At 46.7% G+C, this 11,547-nt stretch overlaps 1 protein-coding gene across 3 annotated transcripts in view; it reads left to right on the top strand.

Annotated features, from left to right (window-relative positions):
- Positions 1-10,990, top strand: part of FAM171A1 (family with sequence similarity 171 member A1) — a 126,496-nt gene extending 115,506 nt beyond the window's left edge. For 2 of the 3 annotated variants that reach the window (XM_082738999.1, XM_082738998.1), the window contains 3 exons: positions 4,228-4,344; positions 7,309-7,423; positions 8,035-10,990. In XM_082738999.1, coding sequence (XP_082595125.1) covers positions 4,228-4,344; positions 7,309-7,423; positions 8,035-9,736 — 1,934 coding nt within the window. In that variant the 3' untranslated portion in view covers positions 9,737-10,990. The remainder of the gene's footprint in view (positions 1-4,227; positions 4,345-7,308; positions 7,424-8,034) is intronic. The other variant, XM_082739000.1, reaches the window with a different exon arrangement.
- Positions 10,991-11,547: the final 557 nt, after the last annotated feature.

The following is an 11,547-nucleotide window of genomic DNA, read 5'->3' as shown; positions in this document are numbered from 1 at the left end:
AGACAAAAGGAATATAGGACCCGGGCCCCAACTCACGGAGCCTCTGGTCAGAGAGAGGAGGCAAGACACGGGCCAGGGGTTAGCAACGGAAGCAACATATATTTTGGAAAAGTGATGCATCGACACATGCCCCAGGAGTGCTGAGACGTGGGACAGTCCTTGAGTCCTAGAGACACTAAAGCCCAAGACGTGACTTGAGTCTTGAAAGATGGGCAAGTTTCTTTTTTTTTTTTTTTTTAAAGATTTATTTATTTGACAGAGAGAAATCACAAGTAGACAGAGAGGCAGCCAGAGAGAGAGAGAGAGGGAAGCAAGCTCCCTGCCGAGCAGAGAGCTCCATGCGGGACCCGATCCCAGGACCCTGAGATCATGACCTGAGCCGAAGGCAGCGGCTTAATCCACTGAGCCACCCAGGCGCCCCGGGCAAGTTTCTGAAAGAGAGAAAAATCATGGGCGATTAGAGCAGCCGTGGCCCGCAAAGCCACAGACTTAAGTCTGGTGTACAAAGTGTGAGCTGACGTTTGAAGAGCAGAGGGTCAGGGGGTGGGGCGCTAAAGGGGCAGGTGGGGGAAAGAGCTCTGAGCTCACCCAAACTCCACCTGCAGGGCCCAGGGCCTCTCTTTTTTTTTTCTTTCTTTTTTTTCCTATTAAGTTTTTGATGTTAATTCCAGTTAACACAGTGTTGTCTTAGTTTCAGGTGTACAGTATCAGGATTCAGCGCTTCCACACAACACTCGGTGGTCATGGTGTTAAGTCCGCTCTTCGTCCCCTTCACCGGTCTCACCCCTCCCCCCACCCACCTCCATTCTGGTGACTGGCAGTGTCTTCTCTATAACTAAGAGTCTGTTTCTTGGTTTGTGTCTCTCTTTTCTTTTTTTCCTTGGCACATTTGTTTTTCTTAAATTCCACGTATGAGTGAAATCATGTAGTATTTGTCTTTCTCTGACTGACTTCTCTCACTTGGCGTTATACCCTCTAGCTCCATCCACGATGCCATTCCTTTCATGGCTGAGTAATATTCTGTTGTATGTATACCACATCTGCCTTATCCACTCACGTATCGCTGAACCCTGGGGCTGCTTCCGTGATTGAGCTGTTGTAGATAATGCTGCCGTAGACAGAGAGCATGGATCCCTTAGCATTCGTGTTTTCCTATTTGGGGGGCAAATACCCAGTAGTGCAGTTACTGAATCGTAGAGTAGTTCTATTTCTAACTTTTTGAGGACCCACTTACCCTGCCTTCCTGCACACTACCTCCTCCTCTTCTTCCTCTTGGTGTCCTCCCTACCCCCTCCCCCAGCTGACAGTGCTGCCTGTTTTTCAAAACTTACATCCTCCAGAAGCCCCCTCCGCCTGTCCTGTGTTCCCAGAGCAGGTGCACAGAGCAGTGGTGTGGTCTCCAGTCACTGGCCTCTCTGGCTCCTGCCGCCACCACCGCCGAGCCAGGGCCGTCCAGGCTGGACTGGGAAACTTATCAGCTGGGGAATTGGGGGCTCCATTCACCAGGCTTGCCCCCAGTTCAGCTGGGAGCAATTTTCAAAGTGTTTTTCTAGTTGATGTGCTCGTGTTGTCGAAGGCAGAGGCAACTTAGCTGTCCGGTTAGGTTTGCAGAAGCAGCAGTTAGGATCCATGAGCTTCAGGTCTCTCTGTCTGGATCCCTTCAGCCTCAACGGATATCCACACCCTTTGCAGAGCATCGACTGAAGAGCCCAGCCCGGGGAAAACAAACCAAAGAGTGCACACCGCCTCCTGGCCGAGGGGGAGATCTTGGCAGGGCTGTGTTGTGCGGGAGCCCCAGGCGGAGTGGAGTGTGGCGTGGAACCAAACAGCATGGGATCCGCAAGTGGAAAACTGGAAACGGTCGCCAGTAGTCTGCTCCCTACTTTCAGGGAAGCTTCCTTCCCAAGCCTAGAAGGTCCTAAGCTACAGGTGTCAAAGGTCCTGTGTTTCATTTCCTCAGGAGCGCTTGTTAAAAAACATTCAGTGGAGTAATTTTAAGGATCTAATTGGCTTTATTAAAGGATTCATGAACTGGGCAGCATCCCATCTAGCAAGTAGAGAGGGGAATTCTGCTGAGAGAGAGAAAGTTTTTTAAAGGCAGAGTGAGGGCGCAAACAAAAGAAAGGACTTTATTGGTAAGGTTGCCGTCCTAAGAGGAGCGGAGGGGGTCTATCAGGAAACTCCCTAGTATTCACCGGGAAATTCTATGTTGACTGGTTAAAGGTCACGTACCTGCGGGGTTGAAACTGTAGTAGGTGAGGTACCAAGTCTTGGTTTATGGACTTGGAGCCTGAACTTAGTGGCACCATTGTGGGCCTGTGGTCTTGTTTTTTAACACTCTGGAGAACTAAGCGATGCCCTGAGGAGCTCAGTCCTCTTCTCGGCTGCTGTTCTTCAGCAGGTGAATCTGAACTGGGCATCCTTGTTCACCGACTCAGCTGAGAAACTTCCCAGTTTGTATCCTTGTCTGATGTGAATGGAAATCCTCTCCAGAGGCGACTCAACCTGTTGCACGGGAAGGTCCTGCAATGCTGGGCGCTTACTAAGGAGCCTCTCCGGCCTTCCTCCTTTGTTTAAGCGCTGTCTGAGCAAAGGAGGCAGCAAAACTGGAGGCTTTGCCAGGGGCACCTTCCACCCACTGTATTTGAATGTTGCTATAGCAACTGACAGGCCCTAGAGGCAGCGCCAAGTATTGTTTCTTTCTTCCGGGAGAACAATCCACTGTTACCTCCTGAAGTGTGTGCGGTGTGGGGGGGGGGGGGGGGGGTAGGGAGGAAGACAAGGATTTGGAGACCGGAGGGGAGAATGGTTGGTGCACATTGGTGTTCAGGCCTGGAGGGGACCGGGTTGTACCCTTGGCCGTTTCAGGTGGTGGGACTTTACCGGAACAGGCTCAACCGTGGAACTCCCTGGGCACTGAGGCAGGGCACGAGACCCGCTGAGTGAGGCCGCCACCCCAGTGGGCTGGGGTGAGTGTGCGGGGATGGCTGGAGGGCTGGCCAGCGCTCTCCCTTGCCTGCCACCACTAGCCTCAGCCATGGGCCTCAAAGCAAGGTTCTCTGCCTGTGAGTCAGGTAACAGCCAAATGACCTTGGGCGCTGGGTCTGTGTCTGGAAAAATTAAAAAGGGCAAAAGTCACCAATGTTGGGAAGGTTTATAGGAGATGCAGCAGGGTAGATGAGAAGTAGCACTGGCACTGAGGACGGACAGATGGACAGATGTGAATCTGCTCCTGCTCTGTACCCCTCAGGATACCTCCCCAGTCTCCAGTGTCCTTGTCCAAAAGAGAAAATAAGTCCTGTTCTATAGTGTTGCTGTGAGATTATAGACAGTGCCTATAAAATACATCTGCTGTGACCAGCCTGTACATAGTAGGTGCTCATTAATGTTAAATACTAATTAATAACTGAATTAATAACTAATTAATAACTGATGCGGACATATCCAGTGTTCTCCAGCACCAAAATCAACTGGAAACTTTTTAAAATACTCACCTAAGGGGTGCCTAGGTGAGCCAGTCGGTTAAATGTCCATCTCTTGGTTTTGGCTGAGGTCATGGTGTCAGGGTGGTGAGATCAAGCCCTGCATCAGGCTGCACACTTGGTGGGGAGTCTTTTTGGGATTTTCTCCCTCTTCCTCCCCACCCCACCCCCACATACTCACTCTTTCTCTCTCTCTCAAAATAAATAAATAAATCTTAAAAAAATAAAATGAAAATACACACCTCTAAACTAGGTTTACTGGGTTAGAATTTGCAAAAATGAGACCAAGAATTCTCTGTATCTTCTTTTAAACTTTTGTAATTCCAGTGTAATCAGTGTGTAATTTTGGGCAGGAAATTTGCTTGTTTTCTTGAGAGTGAAGAGTATACACAATGCTGCATTACCTGCCCCCACCTTTTCTTTCCATTCCCACCAGCCCTTGTCTTGCGACCTTTATTCTACTATACTCCAAAGTTTTCTGGTGGAATTATCTGTGTTTGCAAGCAAGGATGTTTGAGAAAGTGGTTGAAAGTAATATTTAATCAGAAAGGCAAGGAAAAACTAAAGTTTCCATTTTCCCTGAAAGAAGCTGAAAAGAATCCACGAAAAGCTTATGCCATCCCTAGATGACTTTTGGACCGTGTTGGCTACCAACATGACACTATAACATGACTGGTGTGATACGTGTAAGCCTGAAATAGGTGTTTAGCGTGCGTACAGCTGACGTTTTTTCTGCATCCCACAGGAACGTGGCTGAAGAGCGGTCTAGGCCTCGTGCACCAGGAAGGTAGCCAGAGGACGTGGACGTACATTGCCCCTCAGCTGGGGTACTGGGTGGCTGCCATGTCTCCTCCCAACCCAGGTAACACGAAGCCAACACCCTCGATGGTGGGCAATGATTTCTTTGAGGGTCCAGGCTAAGTATGCTTTTGGAAAATTACTTCAGCAGGGAGATCCTACTCAGAAACCGTTGAGAAGGGCGCCTGGATGGTTCAGTCGGTGGAGCCTGTAACTCTTGATCTCAAGATCGTGAGTTCAAGCCCCACGTTGGGTGGAGAGATGACTTTCAAAAAATGGTTGAAAATCTGAAAATCAAATGACCAAACGAAGGCATTTTGTGGGGGTGGAGGAGTTCTGATTGTGACTCTCCCATCTAGGATAAGAATAATGCACAGAACATATTCCTGTCTCTTGTCCGTTTTACTCAGACAGCTGCCATAGGGAATTCCTAATCTAACCGCCACAGAGGCAGTTCAGACCTCCTCCCTAATTCCAGAGACAGCTGTGGCCTGTAGTAAGGGAAATGTGGGGGCAGGGCACTCCTCAGAGCCGCTAGCAAACAATCCCCATCAGAGCCTTCTTGGGGCAAAAAGCTTGATTTCCTAAAGGCTTAAAAACTAACTAATTGCTTTGTATCTAGAACAATATTCATCTCCATTAAGCAAATGTGAATTAATTCATATTTTTTAAAGCATAACTAAAAAAAATTTTTTTGACCTATATGCCCTAAGTTATCTCAGTGAATATTCTAGAATTATTTCTTAAAATAGTCAAGTTTGGAGAATTCTGTCCAGTGATGGCTTCTGATACTCAAAATGCCTTCAGAATCTGTATCACTTAGACCCCTTCCTTAGTGAGATGTTTCGTTGGTGGCAGATCTTGATGCTCAGAGGGTCCCTTGGATTTTTCTTAGACATATCTAAGAGTTCTGCACCGCCAAGTCTGGTGAATAAAGTAGGTAATTGAGCTAGGTCAAAATGTGCTATGGTTGAAAGCTGTCTCTTGTCATGAAGGACTCCAAAATATGTCAGCAGTGGAATGATCACCGGAATGAACACTCAGACTCCCAGAGTAACTGATTTGGTGGGGTTGTTGAGACATCAGTCCCATGCACTTTCTGGTCCCATTCTAAGAACATGTACATTTCACATCCATTTTAAGAGACTGTATTTCCTTTGCAATAATGTTCTTGGAGCAGTAGAGGTTGTGAGCCAGGTACAGAAATGCCCCGGTCTCCAAATTTGAAATATCTAGAATATGACTAAGAGGAAGGAAGGAAAGAAAAGAAACTCCTTAAGTACCCAAATAGAGGCCACAAAGCCCATGCGTTAGTTAACTTTGATTTGAGATAGATTTCCGACAACATGGCTCTCAGTTTGCCCATCACGCCACAGAATAATAGATCCTCTGTAAAGAGGGCAGAAAGAACCTCTTGCCGTAGGCCCACCAACCCTTCCTGGCAGCAAAGGAAGAGACAAGAATCTATAAAAAACATACAGAGCATAGCCCCTGGGGGCATTGAATGTAGAAATACATACATTAGTAACCTCACAGCCATCCCTCTTATAAAAACAAATTACAGAGATGCTGTGCCTTCATGAGCCCAAAACCAACAAGAAAATAATCAGGGCTTATTTTCTTTCATTCTCTAGTTAAGAAGGAAATGAAGTACGGCTGTAAATTTTCTAGAGATTTCCATTGGCAGAATTTAAGATAATAACGTTTTAAGTACTTCAAGGTTTGAGCTTGAGTTATTTGGAAATGATTTTTATGTGTACCCCAGATTTCTTGGTGGCTCCCACCAAGGCATTGCCCATGTCTCTGGGGGTCGTGTCGGGGTAAAAAATGATTTCTCTGAACAACTAAGGCAGTGTATAGCTGTCGGTTATTTTTCCAACTTTTGTATATATGAACACCACTCACCCCATTGAAGTGAATTATGTTTTGGAGAGAATGGTGGTACCTTTTGAACTTAAGTAATGTCACTATTTTCAAAAACTAGTACACCTCCTTGGGCTTATCTAACTCTGAAGTGGTCTCCTTGCAAAGATTTTTGAGGAAATCTAACCCTTAAAATATCAAGAATCAGTAAGTAAATGGGTGTTTATGGTACATAGTGATCATAACAGTGCCAGTTGGACATAATGAAAAACTACATTCCTTCCTTCCTTCGCATTTATTGGCTTACTGCAGGAATGCCTGGACACCAGTGTGTCCCCAATATTATAATTCGGGGAGGTTTTCATTGTTGCTTTCAATCTATCATAAGTGCCACTAAGATGGATTCTTACTACTATTGAACATAAAAAGCAAGTTAAACTCCCTCTTGGGATTCTTTACAACATACATTAAGAAGAAAATACTTTAATCTCTGCTACCTTGTCTGTAAGTTCTGAAGAGCTCTGTGGCCAAGGTCAGCTTAAAAAGGCATTTTATTTTTTAAAATGAAAGACATTTTAGAAACACTTGACAACCCATGATCTGTGGATTTTTTTTTTAAGTCATAGCCGATTTATATCATACATTTCAACTGATTCATTTAGGCAAAGGGCCCTCCACACAGTAATAATTGTCCAGGGAAAGTGCAAATAAAATCTTACGATTTTTTTTTCCTCCTGTAGTATGAAATCCCTGGATATTCAGGGATTTCTGAATCTCTCTGAGTTTAAGAGTCCCACTCCTTATGTTATCATGCGTTCTTTTTCTTTTATTGAAAGATCTTGTCTGTAGAATGCTGAATGCTGACGGTGCTACCGAGGGCAACTGTCTTCCGGGCTATGGAGGGACCCTTGACACTGCATTTAGTATTTGCGTATTCAGACTGCTCCCCAGCCACAGCTGCTCCAGGGACAGTCGAGGTAGCCCCTTTCCATTGGGTGAAATTCTGGTGATCTGTAAGCCCATCACCTAACAGGTGTTTGCATCTGGTCCATGCTCCACGCCCCACCTGGGAAGAGGAAGCAAAAGAGACGCTCTGGGTTTAGTGTGTCCCTCTTCTCCTTTCAAGGTGTTCTTCAATCTAAAATGCCCTTTTCTGACCTTCTAGGTCCCGTTGTCACACAGGACATTACCACGTATCACACGGTGTTTCTTTTGGCCATTTTAGGAGGAATGGCTTTCATACTTTTGGTTTTGCTGTGTCTCCTTTTATATTATTGCAGGTAAAGTTTTACCTTTTTGGCAATCTCTTTTTTTAATTTGGAATTTCTCGGGCGAGCATTAATATTGAGGAATTTTTTTTTTTTTCCTGAATCAAGGTCCTTTTTTTCTCATGAAAGAATATCTAAGAACTGAAGATTTATCCTTAAAGTTGTGAACAAATGAACATGATGTGGGGGGCATGCTGTTTATAAGTTTGCTCAGAAAGGGAGTTTGGGGTTGGTTTGTTTGTTTTTAAGTTTGACAGTTCTCATGACTCGTTAAGAATATTCCTGAACACTGATTAAGAGATGGTGTTCTCAAGGACAAAGCAGAACTAAAATTCTTATTTTGATATCTCGGCTGTTCCATTTGTGAGAATGTTTGTTGTCGACTCTTGAGGGACCATTTTTGAATGAATAACTTGGTTGAACATCTCAAAGCCTGCAGGTGAAATCTGCAGCGTGTGCTGTTTTGAATCAAAATAAGGCCAAGGGCGTGGGGTGAGAAGGCTTCTGACGGCTGATTAGTTGTTAATGTTTCTTCCTGTGGAAATGGAGACGGGATTTTGAGTGGAACTTTACTGCTCCAAGAATGTTTAACCTTTTGGTTTGGATTTTATCTTTGATCGCAGGCGGAAATGCTTGAAACCTCGTCAGCACCATAGAAAACTGCAACTTCCGGCAGCCCTGGAGAGTTCCAAAAGGGATCAGTCAACTTCCATGTCTCATATCAACTTGCTCTTTGCTCGTCGGGAGTCAGAATTCCCCGGTCCCCTCTCTGTCACCAGCCACGGCCGCCCGGACGCCCCAGGGCCCAAGGAGCTGATGAGTGGGGTCCATTTGGAAATGATGTCTTCCAATGGAGAAGTGGACATGCACACGCCCATGCTGAAGCTCTCCTATAGTACCTCACAGGAATTCAGCTCTCGGGAAGAGCTTCTCTCTCACAAGGAAGAGGATAAAAGCCAAATCTCTTTTGATAACCTGACACCAAGTGGGACGTTGGGAAAAGAGTACCACAAGTCTGTGGAGATTTTCCCCTTAAAGTCCAGGAAATCTCTAGAAAGAGAAGGCTGTGAATCCCCCGGCAACAGCGAATACAGGAGGAGCTACAACGCCATGCTCTCCCAGCCTTTGTTTGAAAAGCAAGACAGAGACGGTCAGGCCTCTGGTAACCATATTCCCACAGGAAGCAAGCTCACCATTCAGGAACACATGTACCCCACGCCTTCATCTCCTGAAAAGGAGCAGCTGCTGGACCGCAGGCCTACTGAGTGTATGATGTCGCGATCAGTAGACCACCTGGAGAGACCCACGTCCTTTCCGCGGCCAGGCCAGCTGATCTGCTGCAGTTCCGTGGACCAGGTCAATGATAGCGTTTACAGAAAGGTCTTACCTGCCTTGGTCATCCCCGCTCATTATATGAAACTCCCGGGGGACCATTCCTATGTGGGCCAGCCCCTAGTCGTTCCAGCCGACCAGCAGCTGGAGATCGAAAGACTGCAGGCTGAGCTCTCCAGTCCCCATGCAGGGATCTTCCCGCACCCCTCCTCCCAGATCCCGGCGCAGCCCCTGTCGTGCCAGGCCATCTCCCAGCAGCACTTGCAGGACGCAGGCACCCGGGAGTGGACCCCGCAAGGTGCGTCCATGTCAGAGTCACTCTCCATCCCGGCATCCCTGAACGATGCGGCCTTGGCTCAAATGAACAGTGAGGTCCAGCTCCTGACGGAAAAGGCGCTGATGGAACTCGGGGGTGGGAAGCCGCTCCCACACCCCCGGGCGTGGTTCGTCTCCCTGGACGGCAGGTCCAACGCGCACGTTAGACATTCCTACATTGATCTCCAAAGAGCTGGAAGGAACGGAAGTAATGACGCCAGCTTGGATTCTGGCGTGGATATGAATGAACCAAAATCTGCCCGGAAGGGAAGAGGAGACCCCTTGTCTCTGGCGCAGAACCACCCGGCTGGCCAGGAGCATCCGCCGAAAGAGCCGAGGGCCACGGACAGCGCCTCCTACACGCAGCTCGTGTACCTGGACGACATGGACCAAAGCGGGAGCGAGTGTGGCACGACCGTCTGCACCCCCGAGGACAGTGCCCTGCGGTGCTTGCTGGACGGTTCCGGCCGGAGAAGCGGCGGCCAGCTGCCCAGCCTGCAGGAGGAGACGACAAAACGAACTTCGGACGTGCCCCCAGAGCCGCTGGCCAGCTCCGAACAGAGAAGATCTGCTCAGGAGGACGACGAAGAGGAAGATGAGGAGGACCAAGGAGAAGACAAGAAGAGCCCCTGGCAGAAACGAGAGGAGAGACCTCTGATGGCGTTTAACATTAAATGAGCGATCGCAGAGCCACCCGACCGTGGAGTATAATACAGTTGCCAAAAATTCTTTCTTACAGAAGCGTTTACCTGTCAGTGGAAGACATAGGACGGCGGCGCCCGTTGGGAGTGGACTTCCGCTGCGTCAGGGTTCACTGTGTCATTGTCAGAAGAGAATCAAAGTTATGACTCAGAATAAAGGATGATGTTAACCGATGCCTCGCCTCCAGGGAGACGGCTGAACGTAGCGCCCGGGTGTCCCTCGGCGTCTGGGACACGGAGAAACCACAAGTGATGTTGCTAAGGTTCTGCTGATAACCTCAGTTCTCCCTCAGATTCTGGAAACGGATGAAACTCTTTTTACATTGCTTGAATCCATTTTATCATGATAATGCTCCTGTGAAGTTATTATTGAGAAATTAGCTTAGCACTTAGTGTCTCGAGGTATGCATTATCTCAAAGGAAAGCTATGCATCGCTGCTTCGTGCTCTTACTTTGCTTAGGTTTTTTGCGTTGGTTCGATTTTGTTTCGGGTTTGCTTTAAAGACAAAAACAAAAACAACGCAGTTTGGTTGTAAAGATTTCCTTCATTCGTTTTCATCTGTTCTGCTTCTCGGTGGTTTATTTCGGTGTCTCCTTCCGGGAACTCCCGAGTGTCACCTCTTAACATCCAAGCGTTTTAAATGAAATCGTACTGAAGTTTTTATCAGCTGAGAGCCCTTCAATTCTGGTCCCATTAACTCCAAGTGCCTTTTTTACAGTGACAACAACAGTCCCTCACCTTTCTTCTTCTTTTTTTTTTTCTTTCTTAACTCCTTTAATTGAACTGCCTGGATTTTATAAAGTTATTAAATGAGACCCCTTTTCTTTAAGCTGCATGATGCCAAGTGCCCGTTTGTGCTCCAAATTCTCATTTCAACGCAGTGTTCTCTCTAGTTCCCATGTGTGACGTGGATTCTGTTGAGCTAAGGTAGACTAGAGGACACTTTAGAGATCCCCTTCTCTCCTCTATCCCTTCGGCCACTGGCCACCATTATGGTTTCACTGGCTGTCTGTATATACGGTTATGTATCAACTCGGGAATCCTATGGGCTGATCTTGCTCACCCAGACATGGAGTATGGACTGAGCAAGTGAATGTGACTATTACAGAAATCGTATGTACTATCCAAAAGTGCCAGAATGACTCTTCTGTGCATTCTTCTTACAGAGCTGCTTGGTTATCCAAAAATGAAAATTCAAAATAAATGCTGAATAAAAAAAAAAAAAAAAAACTATCCTGTCATCCTTTTCATTCATTCGGAGCCATTATTTGTTGTTTTGGAGTTGCTCTTAAGAATTGGCTTTTGGGGGGCGCCTGGGTGGCTCAGTGGGTTAAAACCTCTGCCTTTGGCTCAGGTCATGATCCCAGTGTCTCGGCATCGAGCCCAACAAGGGACTCCCTGCTTAGCAGGGAGCCTGCTTCTCCCTCTGCCCCTGCTTGTTCTTTCTCTCTCTCTCTCTCTCTCTCAAATAAATAAATAAAATCTTTTTTTAAAAAAAGAATTTCCTCTTCATTCCCCAGCAGTCTGAAATGCTGGTTGTTGAACTTCTATTCAGACACTCCAGAGTGGACATGGCAATTAAAATCCACCTTTTTTGTTTAGTTTCATTCAAGAACACAAGGTAACATTTTGTTGTGTTTCAGATAGGGAGAAATGTCTACACTTTACCAGAACACTGGTGTGTTCTATTTTGTTCAATATTGATTCACTTGGAATAGCTTCAAAAGGTTTCATTACAATGACCAGAACCATCCTGATGAAGTTCTAGAACCTAGTTGAGGTTCGGT

Source organism: Mustela nivalis, assembly GCF_964662115.1.
Source record: "Mustela nivalis genome assembly, chromosome: 7".
NCBI lineage: Eukaryota > Metazoa > Chordata > Mammalia > Carnivora > Mustelidae > Mustela > Mustela nivalis.
This window is presented reverse-complemented; position numbering and strand designations above follow the sequence as displayed.